General features: G+C 31.9%; 5 protein-coding genes across 10 annotated transcripts; 1 reads left to right on the plus strand and 4 right to left on the minus strand.

Annotated features, from left to right (window-relative positions):
• The first annotated feature begins 330 nt into the window (after positions 1 to 330).
• LOC114168670 (transcription factor MYB53-like) lies at positions 331 to 1,884 on the plus strand. 2 transcript variants are annotated; one of them, XM_028053571.2, is made up of 4 exons: positions 331 to 370; positions 451 to 733; positions 849 to 1,580; positions 1,693 to 1,884. In XM_028053571.2, the coding sequence occupies exons 2-4, from the start codon at positions 468 to 470 to the stop codon at positions 1,709 to 1,711; spliced, it is 1,017 nt and encodes a 338-aa protein (XP_027909372.1). In that variant the 5' UTR covers positions 331 to 370; positions 451 to 467; the 3' UTR covers positions 1,712 to 1,884. The 2 variants fall into 2 exon arrangements, with proteins under 2 accessions (XP_027909372.1, XP_085524626.1); XM_085668500.1 differs by lacking the exon at positions 1,693 to 1,884 and having other exon boundaries at positions 849 to 1,584.
• Positions 1,885 to 3,837: 1,953 nt separating this feature from the next.
• LOC114168669 (WEB family protein At3g02930, chloroplastic-like) lies at positions 3,838 to 7,781 on the minus strand. Its single transcript, XM_028053570.2, has 3 exons — positions 7,454 to 7,781; positions 6,728 to 6,932; positions 3,838 to 6,490 (listed from the first exon to the last, which is right to left on the minus strand). The coding sequence occupies exons 1-3, from the start codon at positions 7,468 to 7,470 to the stop codon at positions 4,157 to 4,159; spliced, it is 2,556 nt and encodes an 851-aa protein (XP_027909371.1). The 5' UTR covers positions 7,471 to 7,781; the 3' UTR covers positions 3,838 to 4,156.
• A 4,773-nt stretch (positions 7,782 to 12,554) lies between these two features.
• LOC114168822 (F-box only protein) lies at positions 12,555 to 16,373 on the minus strand. Of its 4 annotated transcripts, XM_085669404.1 has the most exons (5): positions 15,732 to 16,373; positions 15,368 to 15,494; positions 14,282 to 14,333; positions 13,559 to 13,683; positions 12,555 to 12,885 (listed from the first exon to the last, which is right to left on the minus strand). In XM_085669404.1, the coding sequence occupies exons 1-5, from the start codon at positions 15,881 to 15,883 to the stop codon at positions 12,778 to 12,780; spliced, it is 564 nt and encodes a 187-aa protein (XP_085525530.1). In that variant the 5' UTR covers positions 15,884 to 16,373; the 3' UTR covers positions 12,555 to 12,777. The 4 variants fall into 4 exon arrangements, with proteins under 4 accessions (XP_085525530.1, XP_085525531.1, XP_027909586.1 ...); XM_085669405.1 differs by lacking the exon at positions 15,368 to 15,494 and having other exon boundaries at positions 15,732 to 16,313; XM_028053785.2 differs by lacking the exons at positions 14,282 to 14,333; positions 15,368 to 15,494 and having other exon boundaries at positions 15,732 to 16,019.
• Positions 16,374 to 17,348: 975 nt separating this feature from the next.
• Positions 17,349 to 20,687, minus strand: LOC114168552 (uncharacterized). The gene is made up of 5 exons (XM_028053426.2): positions 20,303 to 20,687; positions 20,074 to 20,124; positions 19,357 to 19,490; positions 18,116 to 18,216; positions 17,349 to 17,704 (listed from the first exon to the last, which is right to left on the minus strand). Exons 1-5 carry the CDS (start codon positions 20,603 to 20,605, stop codon positions 17,532 to 17,534), a joined length of 762 nt encoding a protein of 253 aa, XP_027909227.1. The 5' UTR covers positions 20,606 to 20,687; the 3' UTR covers positions 17,349 to 17,531.
• Positions 20,688 to 21,372: 685 nt separating this feature from the next.
• Positions 21,373 to 26,737, minus strand: ISI1 (binding protein). 2 transcript variants are annotated; one of them, XM_028055471.2, is made up of 5 exons: positions 26,230 to 26,737; positions 25,516 to 25,733; positions 24,717 to 24,815; positions 24,235 to 24,308; positions 21,373 to 21,825 (listed from the first exon to the last, which is right to left on the minus strand). In XM_028055471.2, the coding sequence occupies exons 1-5, from the start codon at positions 26,516 to 26,518 to the stop codon at positions 21,600 to 21,602; spliced, it is 906 nt and encodes a 301-aa protein (XP_027911272.1). In that variant the 5' UTR covers positions 26,519 to 26,737; the 3' UTR covers positions 21,373 to 21,599. The 2 variants fall into 2 exon arrangements, with proteins under 2 accessions (XP_027911272.1, XP_027911271.1); XM_028055470.2 differs by lacking the exon at positions 21,373 to 21,825 and adding an exon at positions 22,913 to 23,249 and having other exon boundaries at positions 26,230 to 26,735.
• Between the last annotated feature and the right edge of the window lie 712 nt (positions 26,738 to 27,449).

Below are 27,449 nucleotides of genomic sequence, written 5' to 3' on the forward strand. Positions count from 1 at the left end.
TATGAAACTCTCCTTTTCAGTTAGATTGCTGATGCAAATTATCAGTTTTTAATTAAGATGGAAGAAAAAACTAAATTTGGGTCGTCAAAGGAAAAGCCTTTGCATAAACTGTTTGATAAAAAAATTAAAATTTATGACTTATGTTTTCGTCTACCCTTTGAAATTAAACACTACAATTCGATGCTCTCATTCAGGGTCGTTATCTTATCTTTGTTTATGTACAACATGGGACAAACTTGTAAATTTCTATCATAACATAGTAAACAAGCTTTGAAACATGTTCTATATATATATAGATAGCAATCATCTCTCTGGTAAATATCAACCTTCCAAGAGTATACTGTATACTTTCATTACTAGATCCAACAAGGTTTGAATTTTTTTGTTCTCATTTGAAGGAAACTAACACAGAAGGAAATGAATTCTTACAATGTTTTGTTTTATTGTCAGCATTTTTATGCAGTGTGATGATGGGAAGAGCACCATGCAGTGATGAAAGTGGTTTGAAGAAGGGTCCTTGGACCCCAGAAGAGGATAATATATTGGTGGATTTCATTCAGAAACATGGGCATGGAAGTTGGAGAGCACTTCCAAAACTTGCAGGATTGAACAGGTGTGGGAAAAGTTGCAGGCTAAGATGGACAAACTACTTGAGACCTGATATCAAAAGAGGAAAGTTCTCTGAGGAAGAACAGCAACTCATCATCAATTTGCATGCAGTTCTTGGCAACAAGTAAATCACTATTCATTTAGTCCCATTTGATGCATAATCAGAATGAAAAACATGATGTAACTGTGTTTACTTTTTCATTTTTTTTTATGTGTGTGTGCATTATTTCAATGATTAGGTGGTCAGCTATAGCAGGTCATTTACCAGGTAGGACTGATAATGAAATCAAGAATTTCTGGAACACTCATTTGAAGAAAAAGCTTCTGCAAATGGGGTTGGATCCAGTCACTCATCAACCAAGATCAGATCATCTTAATCTTCTATCAAGTCTTCAACAGTTGCTGACTGCTACAAACATTTTCACAAACACCTTGGAGACTAATGCTCTAAGGCTGCAATCAGATGCCACAGAACTAGCCAAACTCCAATTGCTGCATAACATGCTTCAAGTCCTTGCTCCTGCTTCAAACTTGGACCTTCTCAATCCTTTTGGATCATCCCTGCCAGATGAAGTTTTGGGATTGGATCAGTGCAGCAAGCTCCAAAACATTTACAATAGTTGTTCAACTGGGTTTCTTTCTCAGAATCAGTTTCAAAACTTTGAAGGTCTTCCTCAGCAGCAATCTCTACCAACTGAGTATAATAACCCGATGAATAATGGAGGAAGCAACAGAAGAAGTTGCATGAAATCTGAAAAGGTTGATGAACAACTTTGTTCGTTTTCAACACCTTTAGATTCTCTTCCAAATCTGGTTTCAGCCTCACCCGAATGTTCAACTGTTAAACAAATGGAGAACATGGTAACCCCAAATGAATTTTCTGACCCTTCTTCCACTTCAACCACCTTTGAAATGTGGGGAGATTTCATCAATGAGGAAGTAACTGATGCTTTTTGGAAAGATCTCATAGAGTAAGTAACTTTTGTGTCACGATTACTATTTTTTTAGCTCCACTTGTGCTTATTTTATTTTCTCTTCTAAATTTATCTATAATATACTGATTTTTCCATACCTATTTTTCAGCCAAGATTGCAACCAGTAGCACCCACCTGCGATAATAGGAATTATCATTCAACACATGGTGTTCATTTAGAAATAGTTGTTTGGTTCCTATGAAATGGAAGATGGATTCATCTTCATACAAGGTTCCATTTTATCGTAGATAGGTTCATGCAGCATGCAGATTGTAATTTATTTTGTAGTATAAATAAATAAATAAATATATATATATATATATATATATATATATATTCTTGAACAATATTTGTGATGAATGGAAGAGTACTTATGCTATGAATGGTTGAAAATTGAACAAATTCAAAGTCAGAAATAAGGGTGGCAGATTGGTGTTTATGACGTCAGACATCAACTTTTTCTTAAAGTATCGTCTATTTTTATGATTATATTATTATGTTTATGAGTTATGCTGTGTTTTTACAATACTATATATCAAAGAATTATATACTTTGAACAAAAAAATTAATATTTAAGTGTTAAAATAAGTATTTTACTTAATTTTGTAAGTCTGTCCATTTCTTATATTAATATTTTTAAAAAATAGTTCACTATAATTTTTGCATACGTAAACTTAATCTTCTTTGAATCTTTAATTAAGTTTTGCTCTATGTCATCTAATTTCACTAAATAATAATAATTATAGCTAATTCTTTAATTCAATAACTAATTCAAAGAAAAAAAAATCAATAATTCCACACGTCAAGTTTTCATAAGACATTATATTTTTAAGAAATTATTAACTTTCATATAATATTCCTGAAACAGGAAAAAAATGCTAATATTTATCGATGAAAATTTTAACAACAAAGAAGGAAAGATAAAAATAAAAACCAAATCACAATATTTAAATATTGACAAAAAAACATATCAATAAATAATTATTGGTAATTATTAACAAATTTTTTATCATTGATAAATATGTTATTTTAGTCGAATAAATATCATGGAAATACCATGGAAAGTTGTAGGGTTGAGGTAGAATTTAAAGACTTTTTTGGTAAAGGAAGAGAGGAGAGAGAAATTAATAAACTATAACTATTAAAAGAAAATAAATACACAAATTAAAGTTTTCTCTACTTTAAACTCAAGTTGAAGTCCAAGAGTTAATAAACTTTTACCTCATGGTAATTTGGTAAGTGTCATATCACAAAAATTTGAAGAATAAATTAATGATGTTGACTCAACTTTTAATTATGATTAATCAAACTTAACCTTAATAAGTGTCTTATCTAGTTTTTAGTAAGTTTTATTAAATTAAGTGTTAGAAAACTTTTAGACTCCAACTGGTAGGTCAATTTAATAATATTTAGTAAAAATTAAACGATTAACCAAAATTCAATTTTCTAATGTTTTTGCAAATGAATTTTATGTTATTTTTTATGCTCTTATGTTGTTTTTCATTAATTAATATCGGTTACAAGTGCTTGAGTTAAAACTAAGTTTTTTATACCCTTTACTCCAAGGAGCTTATCAAAGTCAAATTTTTTGATTTTGTAAATAAAATTTTAAATTTTGAGTTTTTTTGTTGTTAAAAATTTAATATCTATACTATAAATATTCTAATTTGGTATGGATTTTTTTATTCACTTCATAGTTTTTATTTAAACAATTGCTTTATATGATTTTCATTAAGAACGTGTAAAGAATACTTTAATAAATTGAGTATTGATTTTGAAACCTTTATTTCTTTTTTCTTTTGTATTTTAATTAGAGAAGTGATATATGTGTACTTCTTTGCATTTTCTTATTTATCTGAAAAAATATTTCAGAATAAGAAATGAGTTTCTTTCTCTTTTATCAAATAATGTTAGTTGTTAGTAAAGAAACTCACAACTTCTCTTCTTTTTTTTTAAATTTATCAAATTAAGATTGCATTCCCAATATATTATTTGCTTTAGAATATTTGAGTTTTGTTACGGGTTTGTCTTTCAAAGGTATCTCGAAAGTTTAAGAGAGATAGAAATATTTAAACTTCGAATAATTAAACTTCACTTGACCTCGACTCCTTAGAGATGTGAAACTTATCGGTGTACCGGAACAAAATTTATTAATAGAAGAAGTTGAACTTATAATCTTTTACCACTAAGTCAAATTTTTTGAAGAAAAAAACTAACTACAATTTCAATGTATGGGAAAGAGATGGAAATAGCATAAAAAAAGAATGAAATATCAAACTTTGATTTGAATCTGGGATGATGATGTAAAAATACAATCCAGCTTGCCACTCCTTTCATGAAATCTAGATAGGAGGGCAAGGGAGGAACAGAGGAGAAGGGAGTGTGCATAACATACAATTTCTCACTAACATGGACAGAACCACAATCCAAAAGAGGAAATAGCGAAAAATCCTAAACAATATTACAAGCCTCGTGATCCAATAAAAAATCTATTCTGAGAAGCAAAAATCATACAAACATGATCAAACAACTGAATGTTCAATGTACCTCCCATGCCACAGTTCAATACTGTTCTATTTCTGGTTCCCACCACCACCCTTTTTCTTTAGCAGGCTCCCAAACTTGCCAAGTAAAGGCTTTTTCTTCTTCTTCAATTGTTGTTGCTGTTGTTGTTGTTTTGGTGGTGGACTCCCACCACCTTCATCAATGTTCTCTGTCACTGCATTTCCATTTATCTTATCAAAACTCTCACCACCTTCTTCTACCTTTGACTCAACTTCCTCTTCAAATGATTCTGGTTCTGCTTCTCTCTCTGGAGAGAACTCCTTTTTCTCTATTTTGCAGCTCTCCCACATTTTAAATTCAACTTCTACTGAATCCTCCTTTTCTTTCCTCTCATCTTCTTCTTCTTCCTTCAGTTTTTCACTCACTTCCTCAGGTTTCGGAGATGCAATATTTTCAGCCTTGTCGATGCTTTCTTCTGGTATGTTTTGTTTCAGTTCCTTTTGATTCTCTGAGAGAATGCTTTCTACCTTTGAAATCTCCTCTCCTACATGTCCATTCTCTTCGGAAAATTCAACTACTTTGGGAAGCAAATCATAGTCTTTTTCACTGTCACTAACATCCCCATTTTCCTCTGTGTGGTTTATGGTTGTAGCTTCTTCCAACAACTTAGATAACTCCTCCACTTTCTTGATAGATTCAGATTCCCTTACCCGAAGTTCATCATTTTCTTCAAACATACTCTGCAACTCATTTTCTTTATCCAATAAATTCTCCTTCAATTTCATGTTCTCAGCCGTCGCTTCCTTCAGAGCTTCCTGCAGTTGAATTGCCTCAGTCTCAACTTCCTTCAGATTTTCCTTCAACTGAGCTTCTTCCTCCCTGTTGATATTAGCTTCTTCCTCGGTTTCTTTAAGCAGATAAAGCAATCTTTTTATTTCTTTTTCCAGAGATACCTTCTCTTCTTCATTTTTCTTTATGCAGCTTACTAGATGATGCTCTCTCTGCTCCCACTCAACCTTGGAGTTCTCAAACACACTCTTGGAATTTTCAATGCTGCATACAAGAACATCGATCTCGTGCCGTGCCTCATCAAGCATGGACTCGTATTTTTCATTAGTGGCTTTTAATACTAACTTCAAATCTTCAATCTGAGCCTCATAGCTTTCACGTTCAGCTTGGATGTTTAGTAGATTTTCCTTGGCTTCTCTGGCTTCTGCAGATACTTCATGTAATGCGGAAGCTAAGCTTTCCATTGCCTTTTTACTCTTTTCTTCTTCATCCCTAGAATTTTCCAGTTCACTGATGAGTTTGTTTTTCTCTTCTAATAAGCTCTGCACACTAGAAGCAGCAAGTTTTTCATCGTCCAAAGCCTGAGCTTTCTCTTCCTTAACCTTCTCAATTTCAGATTTCAGAGCCTCAACTTCCTTTGATTTCTCAACACTTTCTTCCTTGGCCGTACGAAGTTGGCGTTCTGAATCCTCAACATCAGTTCTCTGTCTCCCAATTGTCATTTCTAATAACCCCACCTTCTCTTTAAGAGTAGTAACTTCAGATTCGGCTTCGTGCAACAAATCATTGCTTCCTTCTAGCTGTTTCATCACGGATTCCAAAGACTCTGATGCAGATTTCTCCAGTCTGTTTGCTTCTTCAATTCTCATTTCCAGTTCCTCAACCTTCTTATGCCACTCCTCTAGCAGGCTTCGGCAATAAGATTCAGCCATTTTTGAAGCTTCAAGCTCCACATTAAGCTGTTCAATAAAACTTTCTTTCTCTGACAACTTATCAGCGTAACCCTTTGCTTTTTCAAGTTCTTCATTGAGAGCCTCTATCTCGGCTTTCAGTTTCGATATAACCTGATTCTCACCAGCTTGTGTTTCCAGTTTTGCATCCAGTAAGGCCTTCAATCGCAACAATTCAGCTGATAAAAACTCTGCTTTCTCTGCCTGAATCTCGGCAATTTTAGTTGCATCATCGGCATGATTCAATGCCTGGTTCTTTGCATCACAAGTCATGGCAAGTTCGTGTTTAACCCGCTGAAGCTCCTGCGTGGTGGAGAGAAGAGCAGCCATATCCAAAGCATGTTGGTTCCTTACACTTTCAATCTCGTTCTTCCATTCTTCTTCCTTCTTCTTCACAGTTTCAATACCAGCCTGCTCCAATTCCACAGCTCGGAACCTCTCAATCTCAGAATTCTCCTCTGCACGTTTTTGAGCCACCAATGCTTCCCTGAGTTTGCCATTTGCTTCCTCAGCCACTCTCTGTGCTTCTTTCAACTCATCAATTGCTTTTAGCTTCTCCTTCTCAGCCAGAATGAGAAGCTCCTTTGCTTTCTTTAGGTCTTCCTGAGCAAGATTCAACTGGTTCTGCAACTCTGAACCCTTTGCAGCTCTAGGGGGTTGCTTCTGACAAACCAAGAATACACAGGCACAAATCAAAATCCAGATACTCTTAAAAGGAAAGCTAGATTATATAAAATATTTTTCTGAACCAATTTTAAGGAATCATGCAAGAAACATCTCAGCATTTTCCAACAAAAAACAAGGCAAAGCCATGTATTAATGTCAACAATTTAGTAATACAGAAAATTATGACCGAAATCTCAAAGAAAGAGAGGAACATAAGTGCAATCTGTAAGTTACATCAGGTGGTGTGGCGGAAGGTCTTGGTGATTTGCGCTCAATCGTTGGCTTTGAATTAACAGATCGTGGAGATCGTTCCACAGAAAGTCGCGAATTTTGCAAAGGGGATTGTGACTCGGATTCTGATTTGGACACTACTTTGCTACCTTTACTGATTCTAGTAGTCACCATTGATCCCTTGCTGGGATTTTCAGATAGATTGGGTCTGCAAATTCATAATGAAAACAAACACCAGGTCAATAATGCTTTTAACAGAACACACAGTACAAGATTAAATAAGCAAAATGATGCGATGAATCCAAATAGATGGATCTAACTATCTACGACACTATAAAGCAACTCTTACCCCAAATTGAGCATCAATAATCATTACCAACCCAAACAAAAATTAGGTCGAGAACAGCAGATAAAGACACAAACAGTGATGTACAATAACCCTGAACCAACACAATTACACAAAATGAAGCCAAAACAAGCAGCAACTACGAAAAAGAAGTGAAACCCAACTTCGAACTGCCGACAGAGTTTACATAGAAACACCGAAATTCCATCAGATGAACACTCGCAAAAATGAAACTTGGAAAAAAAATATGGAGAAAACCCCGTAATTGCAAGTTATAATAACCAGATCAAACCTCATCAAGCGGCCAGCAATCACAATTCACCAAAAACAAAAAAAAAAACAAAACCAGATCAAATCTCATGAACCCAGAAAGTTTGACTCACCTAGATTTTGAAGCCATGGTGGCAGAAGTTGTGTGAGTAAGAAGAAAAGGCAAAAAGGCGATGCGTTTGCAGAGTTAAAAATGGTAGAGTTCTGACATTGTACGAAAGAAGAAAAAGAAGAAACAGTATTAGATTTGCTTAAGTTGAAGATTTTGAGTTTGTGAATGAGAGTGTGAGGAAAAGATGCAGAGAGAATTTACAGAGGAGAAACCAAATAATTTGAGCTGGTTCTCTTTTTAGTCCAGAGTGTACAAACACACACTCTGTTTTCTCTCTCTTTCTCTCTCACATTCATTCATTTATTGTTAACCGTTTTTTGCTCTCTGGTCTCGTCTTTCCGATGTGGGATGCAGTGATCGAAGGTACAAAAGTAACACTGTTACTGTTACCATTATACACTCTGCTATAACTTTATCTATCACTCACTCACTCACTTTTTTTTTTTTCTTTTCATTACAATTTTAAAATAATTCATGAAATTGAAAATTCACTTAATCTAATATGTTTTTTTTTTATCTCAATCAATTATTGATGTTGCACTTGTAAAGATTATTAATTTTTGCACTTAACTTTGAGATTACAAAAAACTATTATTATAAGAGAAACCTGGTCTATTATTATGATGGCATATATAAACATGACAGACATCATAAGTGTTTTGTTAGCTCTTACGTGGTTTTATGCATCAATGATGAAAGAATATTAGCATATTAAATAGGGATTCTGTTTTGTTCCATTTATCTTCCTTAAAAAAAAGTAATAAATTGAATTTGACATAAAAAAGGTAATTTTTCACTATTTAAGAACTTATTTTTCTTCTTTGAAATCTGACTTTTGACCAACATAAATAATGTATTCTTATTTTAATGAACATGAATATATAGTATTACATTTCGCTATAGGTTGTTATAACTAATTTTTCTATTTTTATTAAATTAAAGATACATTTGAAAAAATAGCATAAAAATCTTCTTTTCTTGTCAAAAATCTTATCATTAAAAAGGGAACATAATGAGTACTATCTTTTGAATATGATAATATATAGAAATTACATATAAGTGACAAAATGGAGTTTTCTAATTAATTAGATTAATTACTTTGATGGATTTAGATGTTCATTCCATTAATCTTCTTTTTCAATGTCTCATTCTAATTTTCAACTCATTGAACCTTAATCTTATAGTTATGTTAGAAGTGAGTTTTAAATCTAATTCAACCTTATAAAATTGACTTGTAAAATGAAATTTACACCATATTTATATATTGTGAATTGACCTTATTTCTGATCGATGTAAGACTTCTAACAAATTAAAATTAGTTTTACAATGATAAATAAGTTAAAAGAAATGGATACTTTAAAATAGATAATCACAATAACATCAAATTATAATTTAGTAACTGTATTAATAAAATTTATTTTTTTACACAAAATTATTGAGAATATAATTTGATTATTTTTTATATAATTAAAATAAAAGTTGGCATGAGATCAACTTTGGTATGGAGGGTAAGAAACTGACTAGCAACCAATAATCCTCTATCTATCTATCTTGTGGATGTGGCAAAACTCATTTCAATTTCTAATTTTTAAAATAAAATATAAAAAAAAAATTAGGTACAACTTTAAATTGAATCGGTGATGCTAATTTCACTCCACATATTTAAATATCCAATTGGTGATTATTTTCTTACAAATAAACTATTTCCAGTTTGTCGGTGATGATTCCAATAATACGTTTTTTATATAAAGAAAATTTGATGACGATATTAAATTAAAGGTCATAATTTGAAGTCGCTTTTTATTTAGTTACTATTTATAAACAACTGTCGATAATGACATTTCAATGTTTTTCATCATTGGCCGCAATGTTGAAGATTAATTATACATATACTTTTTTTTTAGTATGTATACTTTTTTAAAAAGAAAGTTAATAACTATTGATAAAAAAATATTCACCATAATCGTAAACCTTTTATTAGCTATAATTTATATTTTATTCTATAAAAAATGTAACTTTATCTTATTGTTCTTCTTTTTCTTTCACACGAAAAAGAAATTAACCGAAAAATTCATAATTACATCAGTATATTTGCCAAAAACTTTATTAATACCGAATTTGAAAATCTCTACAACTATTTTATAAAAACCTTGAGAGTGACAAAACGGGTAAAAGGCATTAGTTTATATAAAGAAAATATTTATAATATATATATTTTTGACAAAAGGTCACGTGTAAAATAAAGTGAATCATAGGAACAAACATGATTTACTTGAATTGCGTCACAACTTGTAGTATTTGTGTATAAATTTCAGAAAGTTGCTGAAAGAATTTTGATTTATGTCTTGTCACAAATGCAGAACAAATTAAAATGTAATGTTCTTTGCACATATGTATAAGAAAAAACACAAAGTTTATATAATTTTGTGTGTGGAAACTTTGTTTGACTTTACACATAAGCATGCATCTCAAAGATGCCTATTTTGAGTGCAACTTGAGATTAAGGTCTGGGTCAACTCATAATTTTGTATGAACATATTCATTTTTTTAAGAAAAATGCAGAAAGCATGCTAATTAGTTGTTGCGATTCAGTAGCAAATCTGACAAAATAGCAGCATCACGTTTGGTTGAATATTGTTTACTCAACTTAAACACTGGATTTAGGTTTAACCCCATTTTCACTCTTAAAGCAATCATCATAACTGTTTAACTATATATAGATATATAAACTTGATCAAATTATTTCAATAGATTTGGCAATAGGAAATACAATTTTTTGGTAATTTTTTGTGTGTGTTATCTCTCACTTGAATTTATTAACTGTTTCAAAATAAGCTTTTCAGCAGAGGATAATGAGAGTTTTCATTCTTATAAATATTGTTAATGTTTAGATATCAAGTATGTTGAAATATCATTAGAGTCAATCATCGCATTTTTTATCTATTTTTTGTTTTAAAATTTAGAATTTTGTCACGATTTTATCTTTAAAAAACACATCAAAAGTAGAAGGAATATTTAAAATATGTTTGATCTTGAAATCTAAATAATATAAGACTATTGAATATACCGAAGAATTTAAATTTGGATTAACTCGTGCAAAGTTGATAACAAAATAAATATTGATATTAGGTTAGTAGTCATTGTTTGTATACCATCCACATGATCAATCACATGACATGTCTCAACCAATAATGTTAATTGCGTTATGCAGTAACTTCTCTCTTCTGCCCAGTTGTTCACCCATCATACAAACCATAAAAGCAACTCATTATTATTTAAACATTATAACGAAAATTACAACAACCTATCTTTGGCAGTCTAGTTAGACATCATTAACATTGAAAAAAGGTTATGGTTGTGCAAGTAATAATCTTACCATAAGTAAAAATTTTCTCAGATAACAATCATAGAGTAATTTTTAACTGAATCACATAATAACTTTTCATCAAGTATGAATATCAAAAATAGTATTCATCAATGTATTTTGAAGATATAATATGAAAATAATACCAAAAAAAACCTAATTGAGAATCTAAATTTATATTTAATTAATTGGATAGTAGTTAATTTTATTCAGATATATCAATTTGGTATCTTTTTTAAAAAAAAGTGTTGATCGAGTTCTAATTTTTTAAAAAATGTCTTAATTAGGTATAATCCGACCGATTAAGCCTTACTTTTATTAGTGTGAGAAGCTAGCATAGGAAGTTTGAGACAACTGGCATGCACATGGGGAGAGGAATGAAAATGAAAATGGAAAAAATTGATGAGATTTGTAATTGGGAAATGGAGATGAGATAGGCACAAAGACAGACAGAAAACATGTAACATCATCATTCTGAGGTGGGGAGCATGTTGTATGAGTAATATTGTTTGTTTGGTTTGTCCTAAAAAATCCTTAAACTTGAATGAATTAATCAAGCACAGAACAGTCAATGTTGTTTTTTTTGCTAGCATCTCTAAGAACTCTCATTTTCACTTTAATTAAATAGACAACGCCAACGCTACTCATTACAAACAAACACGTTAGTTGGTTGTTTTGCTGCAACTGCAGTTGCTTTCATTAATAATCTCCCCAAACATTTTTGTCACATGCAAAATGTCAGACCAGTTCCTCTTTTATTCTTCTTGTTTTCATCACATTTCTTGGAAAAAAAAAATTCACTTCGGTAGTTGTCAAAATTCCTGCATTTGAATAGTAGCTGAGGGAGCTCAAATTATTGTTTGTTTATTCTGTGTCTTGAATTTCGAGTATGTGAAGTAATAAAACGTGAAACATGACCCAAAATAGATTAGATTAGTTGCATTTGAAATGTCAAAAATTTACTCCTTAATTATGTTCATAGTTCCTAAGTCCCTAAATTTTTAAGTGAAAATAAAATTTGCTAATGTTTTAAATTTTGATCACAAATTTTTAAAATAATAAATACAATTTTTTAAAGCAATGACGTTATTTTTTTAATTTGTTAAATAATGTTTTAAACTGAGTTTCAAACTGATATTTAAACCAAAACCTACCAAAATTTGAGTAAAGAATTCAAAAATCATCCTAAAACATTCTTTTAACATATCTAAAATATTTAACAGTTAAATTAAAAAAATGCATACCTATTTATATTTAAAATTTAAAAATCATATTATATCTTGAAATAAAAACAAATTTTAATTTTACATCAAACTTAAAAAATAAAAACATTTAATCCTGTGTAACATAGAAATTGAATAGAATATATTAATAAACACATTGTGGTACCATGTTATACAATAACTTTTCCTACTTTAAGGGTTACACCTACAGAAGTACTTGATGGAAAAAAGCAAAAAAGTCTTCATGCTAAAAGTAGAATGCTACTTTGTGACAGTGGGTTGAGTGCACTTAAAGTAACGTACATTTCTTTGAAATAAATTGTGAATTATCTCAAACATTATATATTATTCATTTTATTTTAAATAAACTTGCAAGACTGTATTTAATTAAATGTTGAAACAAAAATAGTTTTGTTCATTATTATACTTATGAATTCCTTGCTGGATGGATTAATTTAATCACTTAAGTATATATATTATCTTGCAGTAATATCTCGAATAAAAAAACCAATATATTAACAACAAATCTTCATTGATTAACAAAATGACTTGGATGTAGATCTCAATAACCATCACACATTTATGAGTAGTTCTATAAAAATCAATTATAGCCAACTTGAAAATAAAGGAAGTAAATAGTTCCCTGCATTATTGACTCATGGAGTTTTCTGCTATTGTTGACCATTACTGAACATAGTTCCCTGGATTTTTTGCCCTTTTATTTGGGCAGCATCAATATTAGTAATATATTAAATAAACTAAAAGAAGCAGAACACACCTAACCGTGTAGAAGGGCTCCTTATAGGTACAATTCCTTAAAAGGAGGCCAGCCTCAGTAGCATCTGACTGTAAGAAAAATGGTGGGTGGAAACTAAATGGTAGATGGCATCAAGAGAGAGAAAAATATATAGATACAATAAATTATATAAATCATATCATTGTTATAATAAGACAGGAATAGAGACAACAAAGATTATAAAATCTAATAGAAATTACAATGATACTTCCTAAGGATTTCTCGGATTGCACATAATCCTCATTGTTTTTTAATATTCTTCAAACCATTAAGGGTTAGTGTAATATATATATATATATATATATATATATAGAGAGAGAGAGAGAGAGAGAGAGAAAAAGAGAGAGTCAATGTAATACTAAAACAAGTAAGGAGTTTCCTGTAGGTCCCTGAATATCAAAAGAAATAAAGAAAAGATAAGAGGCAAATGTAATTTATTGAAAAAATTGAAGACCACCATAAAAAATTAATTCGTATGGTCCCAATTAGCCCATGAAAGGAGGCCACTAGCGATGGTGAAAAGTAATTTGAAAATCATTACAAGGAATGAATGAAACAATTATGCAGATGAAAAATTAGAAATGAAGAAAAGTTTATCATCAAACTCAGTTTGTCTCACAGAAAATAAAGTATAGATGAAGAATCTGGAAACTTACAATGGTTAAAAAGTGACAAGTATGATAGTAGATTGTCCAATACTAACTAGTAAGAGTGAGAAATTACATCAGTCTTCGTCATAAGAGACATGAAAGCTGGTTGTGCAACCAGAAGCTTCAGGGTCTTCAGCCCCACAACAGTCATAGAACTTTGCAGCATAAGGTGGATCATCCGGGCCCAGTTCATAGTACCTTCATAATTAACAAAAGAATAAATTACAGAATATGGGAATGGATTGATAATTGAAGTAGAAAAGATATAAATTTCCAGGTCACCAGCCTGGCATTCACATTCACCTGATAAGGTGAAGCCAAGTCTAAGATCTGGTCAGCTTAAAACTTCATTACTTCTCATTTGAAAAAAATTTGTTTGACACCATTTGACAATGAAAGGGTAATAGTAATAAAAAATAATTTTTTGTATTTGTAAAAAAAAAAAAAAGAGATAGTGAAAAGTAATAAAGATCAGTATGAAATGGGTGTAAAAAAAATTTGGTTCTCAAAATACCATTTATGTTACCTTCTTGTAACTTACAAATAAGCATCTTCCAACATTAGTTGTCCAAGTAAAACATTGGCATATTGTGATTTGTTTATTTAAGATTTTTTGCTGCAAGATTTAGAATCTTTTATTCCTCTGAGCACTATCCTGATTTACGTGCCGGAGCTTAAACACCCACGTAAGAATATGATGAATACAATGAACGAGTAACAAAACTCCGGACTTTGAAACAGAGAAAGTACAAGCATTTACAGAAGTTCATTGTGTGGAGTGTGTTTTGCAAATTACCATAAAAAGTTGTACAGTGAATAGGATGTCTGACATGTGAATCCCCCTGTGCCTGGTAGAAATTTGAGGTTACAACATAAGTGAGAAATTTGTGGAGATTACAAGATTTTGACCACTAAAAGCCCCTGGAACTCCAACAACAAACAGGATCCGAGAATTCGTTACACAGTGGCTATGTTCTTGGACAAATTATACTTTTTGTCAGAAAAATTGTCAAGATTTTTGTTTAGTGAATATACCAATGTGAAAGTTTTAAAAATAACCAAGAAAGGAAGATATATCAGAAACTTTCACAATGTTGGAAGGTTTCTGTCAAACTCAGTATTATTGACTGTTGTAAATTGTAATAAAAGAAGGAAACTAGGAAAGTGGTGAAATAAACATACTCAGTTTCAGCTAAATGAAATCTTAAAGCCTTTGCATGTATAAAGTGATGCTTTAGAGGTTTATTATGAATCATGTTCACAGACAAAACCGTTTACCCCGAAGTTCTTAACAGTTTCATGGTTTTGATTAAAACATTTTTGTTATCTTCATCTACATCTGGCCATAAGGCTATCCTTCATCAAAACAACTCTCCTAACTGGGGCTTCTATCCATCATCAACATGCTACTGGCAGAAATGAATGTAACACAATCCATTATTCTTAAAATTTTATGGTCTTAAAAAATCAGGCCAAGACACTTTTAGAAAATATACCTTTTGTGTAAATCGTCATCTGCAACGACAACAAAAATCCAGAAATTTCCATTACATTGTTTTGCTTAAATTGTGGCTTATAACCACTACTTTGCTCAGAGTTTTTCTTCTAAAAACACTATGAAACTTCTGAGTGCTGCATGACTACCTTCTCAATCCTATTTCATAAACAAGTTTATCTTTCTTTCTCCTCTAAACAGTATTTTAAGCCAAAAATGAGTGAAGTGACCCTCAATGAAGACGTAAGCAAACTTGGTAGGGGCTTGAGGGTTCATTGCAATGTGCAAAAGGAAGGATTGACAGAGGATATTAGAGTATCCATGTTGATACCTGAATTGATGAATTTTCATTTCTCAACAAAAAACGAACAAACTTAGGTATGATACCTTATGCCTTGTTCTCAAATTATTGGTATGAACAAAAAAATGGTAACAAAAAAAATTGTTGGGCAGTGCTAAGATGAAGTCACAAGCTTCTGCATGTCCTGTGTCGGGAAGATGAACACAAATTGCCCTAAATGCAAAATGGTATGTCATCTATACATGACAAATAAGCAATCCATGAAAAAAGGTGACAAAACATGACATTAAATCAAAATCCTAAAACCCTGATACAAGAACATGATGATCATAACGCGAATTAACCCTTTTTTTTTCAGAAGGAAGAGGGAAAAAAGGGAATTTAATAGGATTATGAATAAAAATTGGAGCTCTAAAAAAAGAGAGGTGAAATTGGTAGATGAAAGAATACCTCTTTTGATCGTCGTGACGGCGACAAACGAAGAAAGAAGTGTGGAAACGGCAAGAGGATGAAGTGTTGGAATTTGGGTCATAGCTCTGTTTACACCTTTTACAAACCTTTGAATTTGATAATATCAATTCTTTCTGCTTCTCCTTCTCCATCTTCTTCCTCACACACCTCACAGATTCACAACGTTAACAATAACTCAACATTGAAAAGGAAGATGAAGAGTTTTATACCCTTCTCCACTTTATAAATATTTTCTTTTTAGGAAGAAACCAATAAAAATGTTTTCTGAAATATAAAAGTTTGGTGAAGAAATAAAACTTTTCATCTCTATAGGGAGAGTTTTTTTAGGATAATTTATCTGAAGTTAGATTAAATTTTAATTTTTCATTTCATGATTTTTTGTCCGCCATCATAATCTTCATATTATCTGAGATTCACGCTTCAAACTTCAATTTTTATATATTTCTCTTTCTTTATTCCTAACCTATTTATCTAGAAATAATTTAATTGATTAAAATGTAAAAAGAAAATGCATTTGAAAATTATGATTCAATAAAAATGGCGAATTTTGTAAACTTTGAAAAGAGACTAAAATTTTTAACTAAGTATTAAAAAGGGAGGAAATTTGTAATTTAGTCTATAGTGACAAAATATTTTTACGTTTCTTTAATAACAATATAGGTAATATAAAGTTACAAGAGTTATCTTTTATAGGGTCAATTTGAATTTATGATTCAACACTCAAAATAATTCTCTGTTTTGATTACATAATATATTAATATATTTGATATTTTAAAAATAAGTACATTAATTAATATCAATGAAAAGAAACAGAGACATTTTTTTTTTAATTTATAGTTGAGAACGAGATAGGGGGGAGTAATATTAGTGAGAATGGAAAAAAAATCAACTATAACAAAATTGAAAAATATGCTTTAAAATGTGACAAAATTTAGTGTCATTTTTTCCTATAAATTAAAAAAAAATGACTACTTGTTTGAGAATTAAGTTAGTAATCAATTTAGAAGGAAAAAAAAAACAATCAAATTTACAAACGTGAGGTAACTAGTATAAAAACAGTACTGTGACAAGCAAACCTTTCTTTAATTTATATAAATCAGGCTTAAATATTTTTATTTACTCATATGTGATTTTGATATATACTCCTCAACCATTATTTTTTGCATTATGTTACTTTAAAATTTCTTAGTTTACTTGTTTTTGATATATTGGTAGTAAATTTTGTTGGTATCACTTTTTAGAAAATCTAATAATTAATATTAGAGTTTTTCTTTTATTATTATTCACGTATGATATGAAATGAACGCTGAATCGTAGATTTGAGAATTTTCTATATTAAAAGTATTTTTTTTATATGTCTTTGTTACATTAAAACAACAAGACAATTAAAGATCACTACTAAAATACTAATGATTAAAAAATGCTTACACTAAAAAAAAAGTGTAACGTAGAAAAGACTCTTCATGTTTGAGAATGTTTGAGAAGGAGATTATTCAAGTCAAATGTCAGTAATAGTCTTACATTTATAAGAATAAACAAAATGAAGAACGTATCAGTTTAATTTACCCGACCACGTGTCATTTAATGGAAGTAAGCTTTAAGGATCAAAAGCAAAATAAAAAATTTATCAAAGAAATCACGACAGAAGATCTCAATTGTTCACATAGTTCTCGGTTGAATTTACAGTATCCTTTTTCCTACACTATATTTGGGTGGTGTGCATTAAGTAAATGGAATATTCACACAGTAGAAACATTTCGGTGGAACTAACCAGATTTCTCAGACGTAAGTTCCGTCATCATCATCATATTCTGTTGTGCCTTGCCTTCCTGAAATGATATTGAACAAGTTCTTTGTGGCTCGGCCAACTGCTCTAGTAGTCTTTCTAGCAGCTCCAGCAACAGCAGGTTGCAAAGAAATTTCGGGCAAATTCGCCCTCTCTTGGATCATGGCTGTATTCAACCCAACTATAATCAGACTAACAAAGAACAAAGTCAAGATTCCACTGATATCATCCCATTTATCAGTTTCCCCATTCAACAAGTGCTCCAATTGCTTGCTCGAAAGAAAATTGACTACTTAATAATTCAATGCTTTAAGCCGTTAAATGGAATTCAAATTCCTAGTGTGGGAAAAGATTGATGGTTGATTTGTGTGTGGGAGTGTATTATTCAATGGCTAACACCTGAGTGCCTTACAGAAATCCTCTGAAAAATGAAACATAACGTTTCAACCCATTCAAGTGTGGTTGCCTACCCCAATTTTTTATTTCTGTGATCTGATACACCTATTGTAGTTAAGATTAAGTGGGGAAAATGGAAAATAAAAAATTAAAGAAATCCCAGCAAACATGGTATACATACACTCGGTTTGTTGTCGTGCCATTGAACTAAATTGTCGTAGTCCAGCTTCTGCTGCTTGCACAACTTGAGCTGACGCGTTGACTCCATCTGCTACTTCCTGGCTGATTCCCAAAAAATATGATTAGATATGTCGCTGAAATGCTGACTTTGAAAACCAATTCCTCATAAGAGGAACACTAGCATTTCTTACAGAGTCTTTTAAACACTCTTTTATTATTCGGTGAATTTTTTGTGGGTCCTACTTATTTGGGGTGGGGGTTCTCACAAATTGAACCCAATAATAGTGCGTGAAATTCCTTTCATGATAAAAGGGCGTTTACTTTTATCATTACCAGTTGCCAAATGTTCAAAATTCTTTTACTTTTCTGAAAAAATTTATTGAGTTATTATTGATCATATTGAACAACGTATGCCAGCCTTTTTCACTTGCATACTTAACAAAATATTGGGTGAAGGACCAACCACATCTTCCAATGATGGAACTGAAGGATTCAGAAGGATCTCTCCCATGCCAGCTAAACTTCAGAAAATAAACCAATCATAAGAATTACCAGTCTTGCATGAAGCAACAGGATGAGAAGGAAAAAGTTTTAGGTTTGGGTCCAATTTCTTGCCAATTTAAGTTCATAATATCCAGGTATGGTTGTTTCAAAGCAACAACGAATGAAACAATCGTATAAAATTGTTCAAATCACTGGCATGGAAACCTCTTGGTCCACACTTCATTACAATTGATAAGTCTTTGAAGTATAAATACGAACTGCTTAAGGTGAACAGATTGTCACAGCAAACAACACAAACAATCTTAACTCTTAAGAACGAGTTTACAACACCCAGTAACTCAAACAAAGTAGAAAACTAGAAAAAGAAAAAAACACTTCGAATGAATATACGTCACTTCCGGGTCTGCCTGAATGGTACTGTAATAATGGATTGAGCACAGATTTAAGGATACTCTAGGACTGCGGCACAAAAAGTAGCACAAAACAGAACTACTATGTGTGTGTTTGAATTGCCATTCCACAGGCACTAAATGTTCACTCACACCTTCTGATGCACAAAAATTATCAAGCTACAATATCGATAAATTGAGAAGGACATTGGTTATGTTCAACTGAATTTATCCCAACACACCCGATGTACAGTTAATAATCAAAAAGATAACCAACATTTAGAAGAAAAAAGAAAAGATGGAAAGAAATACAGCAATAATGGAGTCAAAGCAAAGTAAACATTGTTACCTTAGATCACTTAGTTCTAGAGTTAGATCACTTATTTCCATCCCAGAAAGCCTAATAGCAGTCATGGTACTAGGGAGCTCCTCACGAGCTGTATCAGCCAGCTTTGAAAGGGATATTGCAGCATTTCTCATCGCCTAAGGAAGATATAGAAAAATGGTATATGAGTATTTTTAGTCTGCTTATGCTTAACAATTATCCAATTACGACAATTTAGTGGGTGTGACATATGATAAGTCTAGGCATCATAGCATGAGAAAAACAAAACAACACGAAGGAAATATAATGTTGCAGAGACAAATTGACTAGGCATAGCCAATAAGGCAAGTTAAGTTCCTATTAAATGAAACAGAAGTTGAAGATCTTCCACCACAGAATAAAAATAAAAAACCAAAGATTAACTTACATTAACATTCATCAATTGAGACATAAGTCACGCAAAAAGGGTATCTAAATCGGAATATGAGTGAGCCTAGCATGCTTTGCAGTCGAACTGACATCATATGCAGATTCCAAATCCATTTTACGTGTTTAACTAACTCAACAAAAATATCTAAAATCCAATGCTCCCCTAATGGACAAAAAAAAATAAAATAAAATTTGATTGAACAGAAGTTCAATTAAAATTCTTCTCAATTTGAAGTATAAACAGTAAACTGCAACCAAAAATGTTTATACATAGTGCACCTATAAATATAAGCAATGTGATAGACAACTTACAAATAGGGCTGGAACAGCAGCAAAAACAAGGCTAGCGAATGCCACTGAGGTCTGCAGAAACGATACTAAAAACATGTTCAGACAGAGAGCAACAATTTTAATTCAAATCGAGTTGATGAAACACTCCACTCAGATTACGGTATCAATTAATTCATGAGAATATTTAGAGCGAGAATAACCTAAAAAAAAAAAAAAAGTGTAGCCGAAAACGAAAAAAAAAGGATCATACCGTGGAAGCGATGAATGCGAGGAGAAAGAAGGCTTGGTCAGAGGAAGTGAGTTTGGGAAGGGGCGAAAGAAACGAAGGGGTTTGAGGGGTTGCAACTTCGGTGTGTAGGGTTTGGTCGTTGAGGAGTGGTTGTTGAGAAGGGTTGGATCCACTGTGTGACGGTGCAGAGGAGCAACATGCGACAACCATGGGAGAAAAATTGGAGTTGGAGTGAAAACGAGGTTGTCTGAAAGTTCTGGAAGAGTGTGGGAAAAGAGGGAGCAATGGAGAAGAAGCATACGAGCTTGCAAGAAAAGAGTTCATGGCTATCGATTTGGGGCAAGAAATGTGTCTGTGTTGCTACACTACTTACTCACACAACAACGACGTGAATCACTAGTTTAATCTTCTTTTTAAGTTATGACCATTCATTACATTGTTAACCATACATGTTGGAATTTATATTAAAATATATATTATTTATTCATTAATAATTATTTATTCATCAATAATGAAAATACACATTCAACATTATAAAAATGACATATGTTAAATTTAATGAATACTGTATCTCATGCTTAGGTTAAATTATTCTTTAAAATGATCATAGTTCTTGATTTTTGTTTTAAGACCAATTTAGTTATTGACTATTGTTTAAGGCCGGTGCATTTCGTGTGAGGTTGGTAGTAATAATGCCTGGTAAAACACATTAAAATAATAAAAGTAATTTATCATTTTATATTGTCTGAAATATCCTTTTATATTAATTACAAAATTCCATACTTCTTAACTTGCTAAGAAAGAAATAAACAGCATGATAAAATAATATAACAATGACATACAAAAGAAAAAAGAGATTGAAGGATAAAAACTCAATTGAAAAGAAAAAAAAAGAAAAAAAATTAAATACTCAATAGCCAGAAAAAACATAAAAGTCTATTAAAAGACTTACAAATTAATTAAGTCAATAAGATATTAATAAATTAGTATAATTCGTACCCTTTCTTCCTTCATCAATTAGTTGCTGTATAAGAAAATCATAAAACTTAGCTACAATGTACAAACAATTGTTATTGCAATACAAAAAAAAATGAGAATATCCATTATTTTAATATATTTAATTGTTGATAATAAACATTTTCTTACACATATATATTATTTTTATTATTGAAAATTTAACCAACTTATAGAAAATAAAATAAAAAACGGATCTCGGACTAGTTGCAATACAAAAAAAATGAGAATATACATACTATACTTAGAAACAAGAAAGATCACATTCCCAATTCCCTAAAATTGAAGGTGCTGTCCTTAACATTCAGTCCAAGTCTAATGATTCAAGGACCCTGCGAGCCTGGTTGTGGAGGAATGTTAGTCTCTCCTCTGCTTCCAGTGTTGGGTCAAACTGACTCGCTGCCCATATCAAAGAGGCTGTTTTCTCTCCCAGAAGACGCCTTGTATCTTCATGTACACTTTCCAAAGGACCCAAATCTCTTCCATTCACATGTCCAGTCAGCAGCAGCAAAAACTCTCCACATTTTAACCTAACATACAAAATCTCCTTCATTATTTTAATTCACTTATCTCCAGACTCAGACCCACCACATCACAAACTTCAAACATCATTAAAAACCAAACAATTTTTCATCGGAAAAAAGTATGGCACAGCAAGGTTTACAAATTTACAGTGCATTCTAACTTGCAGAAACTCCTTTTGTGTAAACTAAGCAGTCAAAAGAGAAGAAAACTATTTCTAATGTGCCGTGAGGTAACATTTGCATGGCATTCTTCATTTCTTGGACTTGAGATCCTTCAAGAGTTTTCATCAGTAAATGTGTTTCCCAATTTCTTATTGGCAAACCTTCTACCTAAGTTTCAATCGTTTGAAATGTTCAGGATGTTTTATTTGGACAGGGATATACTTAATAGGATATACAATAGTGCTGGTTACTTGTAGGAAGGCCACACAAAACCCTTTCCACGAAATTTCTCTTTGTGCCATAAATGCTCTGTAAGCAATAGTCACCTCTTCCTCCTTGTGAGATTTTAGTAACATGCTTGTGCCTGATTTACAGGTATACTTTGCTATCTATGTCTGATATTGTGGAAGTTAGATTGATAATTTATCCACTTCTGATCAAGGGTTGTGGCATTCCAGAGTTAAGGACAGAAATTTTACTTACAAGTTTCTCCCTTCATCTCTTCTATGCCACAGGCTTGCTTTCTAACTGCCGAACTGCTCTACTCCATCAAATTTTGACATGTCGTGGTCACTCGGAATATTCTTTACATTTAAGAAATGAAATGAGATAAATGCTATATGATCGAAGCTCACTAAATTAGAAATTTCGATGCCCTACCAAATAGCTTGAAGAATAAGAAGGTAAAGCAACACAAGTTTACAGGACTAAGAAGCATGGTCTACAAGAATGCAGCATTAAAATGTACAAGACTGGAATAAAGCAGTACCTGAGATTTTCATCCACTTGAAAATCATATGTATAAATTTTGTTTGGAAATAATAATAAAATATTAATAATTTAGGATAATTCGCACTCTTTTTTCCCTCATTCATTAGTTGCTGTAGAAGAAAATCAAAAAACTTTAAGGTCTATCAAAAGCTTAACCACATTGTGAAAACAATTATCATTGCAATAAAAAAGGAGAATATACATACAAAACTTTGAAACAACATGGAGCACATTCTCAATTGCCTAAAATTGAAGGTGTTATCCTTAACATTCAGTACAAGTCTAACGATTCAAGGACCCTGCGAGCCTGGATCTGGAGGGCTGTTAGTCTCTGCTCTGGATCCAGTGTTGAGCCAAACTGACTGGCTGCCCATATCAAGGAGGCTGATTTCTCCCCCAGAAGACGCCTTGTATCTTCATGTATAGTTGCCAAAGGAGGCGAATCTCTTCCATTCACATGACCAATGAGAAGCAGCAAAAACTCTCCACATTTTAACCTAAGATACAAGATCTCCTTCATTATTTTAATTATTTTATTTGAGTTACCTCGAGACTGCGAACCACCACATGACAAACAAAATACTGAAACATGAAAAAACCAAACAAGCTTTCATTCCTTTCTTCGGTAAAAGTACGGCCCAACAAACTGAAATACTTCAAGGTTTACAAATTTACAGTGCATTCTAACTTTATAGAAATTCCTTCATAAAAACTAAGCAGTCAGAAGGGAAGAAAAAGACTTCTAATGTGCTACAGGGTAACATATTTGCATGGCATTCTTAATTTTTGTTTCCTTCCATAGATTTAATACTCCAGAGATGCCTGCACTTGGACTTTAGATACTTCAGGAGTTTTCATCAATAAATGTGTTTCCCAATTTCTTATTGGCAACCTTTCTTCCTAAATTGCAATTGTTTTGAAATGTTTAGGATGTCTTACTAGGACAGGGCTATACTTAATAGGATATACAATAGTGCTCTGTAAACAATAGTCACCTCTTCCTCCTTGTGAGATAGCTTAGCAGTTCGAGTAACATGCCTGTGCTGTTTTCCAAACACTCAATTTGTCTGCCTGGTTTAATTTGCTAACTAAGTCTGATATTTTGGAAGTTTGATGGATAGTTAATCCCTTTTGATCAAGGTTTGTGCCATTTTCAAGGTGTTAAGGACAGAAGTTTTACTTAAAAGTTTCTGCTTTCATCTCTTCTATGCCACAGGCTTGCTTTCTAACTGCCTTACCGCTATACTCCACCAAATTTTGACATGTCATGTTCACTCAGAATATTCTTTGCATTTACCAAATGAAGTGAGATATACGCTATATGATCGAAACTCACTAAATTATAAATTTTGATGCCTTGTTCGGATACCATGTATCAAGTCTATGCCTAATAGCTTGAAGAAATAAGAAGGAATAACTAACAAGCATGGCCTATCAGAAGAATACAGCATTAAAATGAACAAGACTATGAAGAAGCGGTACCTGAGATTTTCATCCACTTGTTTGTCTCTTAGAAGGTCAGCAACTTCCATAATACCATTACATTTCTCGAAATCCTGATAGGTAATTATCAAGAGAAATATATTAAAAAAAAACAAATAACAAAAGAAACATTCTTTAGCAGACAGAAAACTTTGCTAAACATCTAGTGGAACATCAATCAGTAAATCCTATCAGCCAAGCGAAGACTCTCAGATATCGAAAGCTTTTATAAATTGGAAAAGAATGGAAGAGAAAATGATGTAGCAAACTCCTGAAGCACTACTCTTTCCCCTTTTTATTAGCAATCACAGCTGACAAATTATTTTGCAACTTTTCCTCACATAAAAACAAATACTGTCGAAGCAATAACTCAGTTCTTAAAGCATAAATTGAAGACAAAAGAAAGAAACAAGATGTTAATTCTCAAATTACAGAAAAGTGATACATATTTGTAACTGCTGTGAAGGAAAGTGCCAGGCTACCATTTGATTGGATGATGAATCCACCATCAACGAGATTAAAGCATCTAAGCATGCACCTTGCTCCAATACTCCACGAGTGGATAATATATTCATTAAAACCTACAAAAGTACAGCAATTTTTAAATATATAACTCAGTATCTAAACATTCATATCTTTTTTAAGATTGGAGGCCTCGGTGGGAGAGAGAAGGATTGTCTTGTGCACGTGTGCTATTCATGCATCGCACTTTGTTTGCATACAATTGCAGTGCCACGCTTAAATCCAAGGATAAAAACTTCATTTTGCATTTGGATTTCATTCGAGAAAAGGTTGTTATTTGGCCTTTCATTTTAACTAATGCTACCAGAGGGTATCAATGAATGTGGAAAGAAATTGAAGGGATAATTGTTCTTTTTAAAAAATTGAGGTTTAGATATATGAAGGGGATGAGTGCTTCTCCCATGAAGACATTGAAACACATGATAAAGAAAATCATGTGGGCAATAACAGGGCTTGTGTTGATGCTATGTGCTGATTGTGCTGATGATGTAAGTAATCAGCACAAGACCATTCATAAGAGGGAAAAGAGGGGATTACGGTATCAATTTGGTTGTTCTCTTTTTAGATTGTGTGTGCCTTTCCTTGAGGCGAACATCACATCTGCCATCTTTGAATTAAGAGTCTTTCATTTTAATAAATTAAAGAACTGAAAATACTGAAGTAAAAAACCATAAAACTTTTATGGAAATGGAAAAGTCACTTGTCACAATATCTATAGCCACAGAATGGAAAACATGAAAAATTAGCAATGAAAGTGACCTGAATGGCATTGTTTTGATGGGCGAGTATTGTACTCTCTGGATGAAGCAGACAACACCCTTCCAATACTCTAAGAGCAAGCGCAACTTCAGCATCAGTAGATGGACTCGTCACCTTCATTGGTTCCACACCAAATATATGGCTCAAGTCACCTACCTTACTCTCATTGTATTCATCCCCACTCTCTTTGAGCGAGTGCTGAAACAAAACCGGAACCACTGCAAACACAACCACATGGCACTGAACAAAAAAATATTGATAATATTATCATCATCACTATTATTATTTTCAACCTAAAGTTTAGTTAAAATTGCTGGTTATATCAGACAAGATAGTTTTGTATCATTAACTACCATTTAGTAACCAAAATGCAGGCAATATCTGTTTGATACTGATTTGGGTTGACTCGGGAATCAGTTGCATGAAGAGTTATTTCTTGATCATGGAATTACTTTTCAAACATCTTGCACACGAGGGGTGATAAGATTATTGTTATGGGCGATCCAGATTTTCAGCTAAACTTCTTAAGCTGGAATTATTGAAGTTATAGGAGAAGATATTTGTGTGTCATTAATTACCTTCTGGGAGCCAAAATCCAGATAAAATCTATTTTATACTGAATTTTCTGTTAGTATATAAACACTAGTAATACATGGATCAAAGACATATATTATTACATATTTAAAAATGAATGTTTAACTGAATAAAACAGACCTTGGAGTTGGGGAATGCATTGGGTTTGATTAAAGAGGTCAATGGTTGATTCAGCCTCCGCAACGGAACGGAGGAACTTGAGAATGGAACGGAGAGCGCGAACACGGAGAAAGGAGAATTCGGCACGTGCGTCTCTGAGTCCCGTTCTGAGAGCGAGAGTGACTTCTCTATACACTCTCTGCTGCTGCAGCGACTTTCCGACCTCGCTCACAACACCGTCATCTTCTACCTTTGCATTTCCATCTCCTTTCCCTGTTGTTTCACTCCACAACGGCTTCTTCAGGTACATCTCTGTTTTTGTTTCGCTCAAATTTTTCAATCTCGAAATTAATTCATACTCGCCTTTCAACAATTGAACCAGCAATACAGTGGATCATATTAGAATCTCTTGTTTCAGATCCCTGCAATGAGAATCAAATTCCGAATTAGGGTTCGTGGTGATAGGTCAAAACAAATTGGGAACTGTTTGCTCACTCTATTAGTCATTGTTCAAATATTTTGAATATTTTCAACAGTAATTGTCTTTGTATGATAAAAACTTTTAATTTTATCTTTGCCCAACTTCATTAAGTAACATTTTATATTCAAACTCATAAGTTTGTTTTATATCATGGATGGCAAATTATAAAATTAAAGAAATTTAAAATTATATTTAAAGTGGCAAGTCCGAAAAGCATAGGTAATGTATTTTTCTCTGCCGTTCAAATAAATATATGAATATTAAACAAATGAATTACCTAAAGTTATCCCTTAATTTTTTCGATCCACTCTTACTATTATTGAAAATATATGATTTAACTATTTGATTCGTTTTTTATTTGATTTTATATTTTTTTTTAATTGACTTAATACTATTTAAGTAAGTGAATGGTGATGGAGGATATAACATTATTTGTCTTAAGGGATAAAAAAAGTAGATAGGAAAGAATTTGAAAGTGAATTTTATGAGTTATGAGATTCTCTTAAAAGTTTTATAAATGTAATACCTAAAAAATATTTTAAATAAAATTATTAGATTATAGTTTTACTCCTATGACTAAAATTAATATAAAAATTGTAATTGTTATTATTATTACAAATTAAAATTATATTATTATTATTATTAGTTTTAATATTATTATTATAATCATTACTAATTAATATATATATATATATATATATATATATATAATATGATATTGTAATGTCATTCATTTATTTTTTTAATTAATTAATTTTAA

This window comes from Vigna unguiculata, chromosome 11, assembly GCF_037176805.1.
Source record: "Vigna unguiculata cultivar grain cowpea cultivar isolate G323 ecotype 2 chromosome 11, ASM3717680v1, whole genome shotgun sequence".
Taxonomy (NCBI): domain Eukaryota; kingdom Viridiplantae; phylum Streptophyta; class Magnoliopsida; order Fabales; family Fabaceae; genus Vigna; species Vigna unguiculata.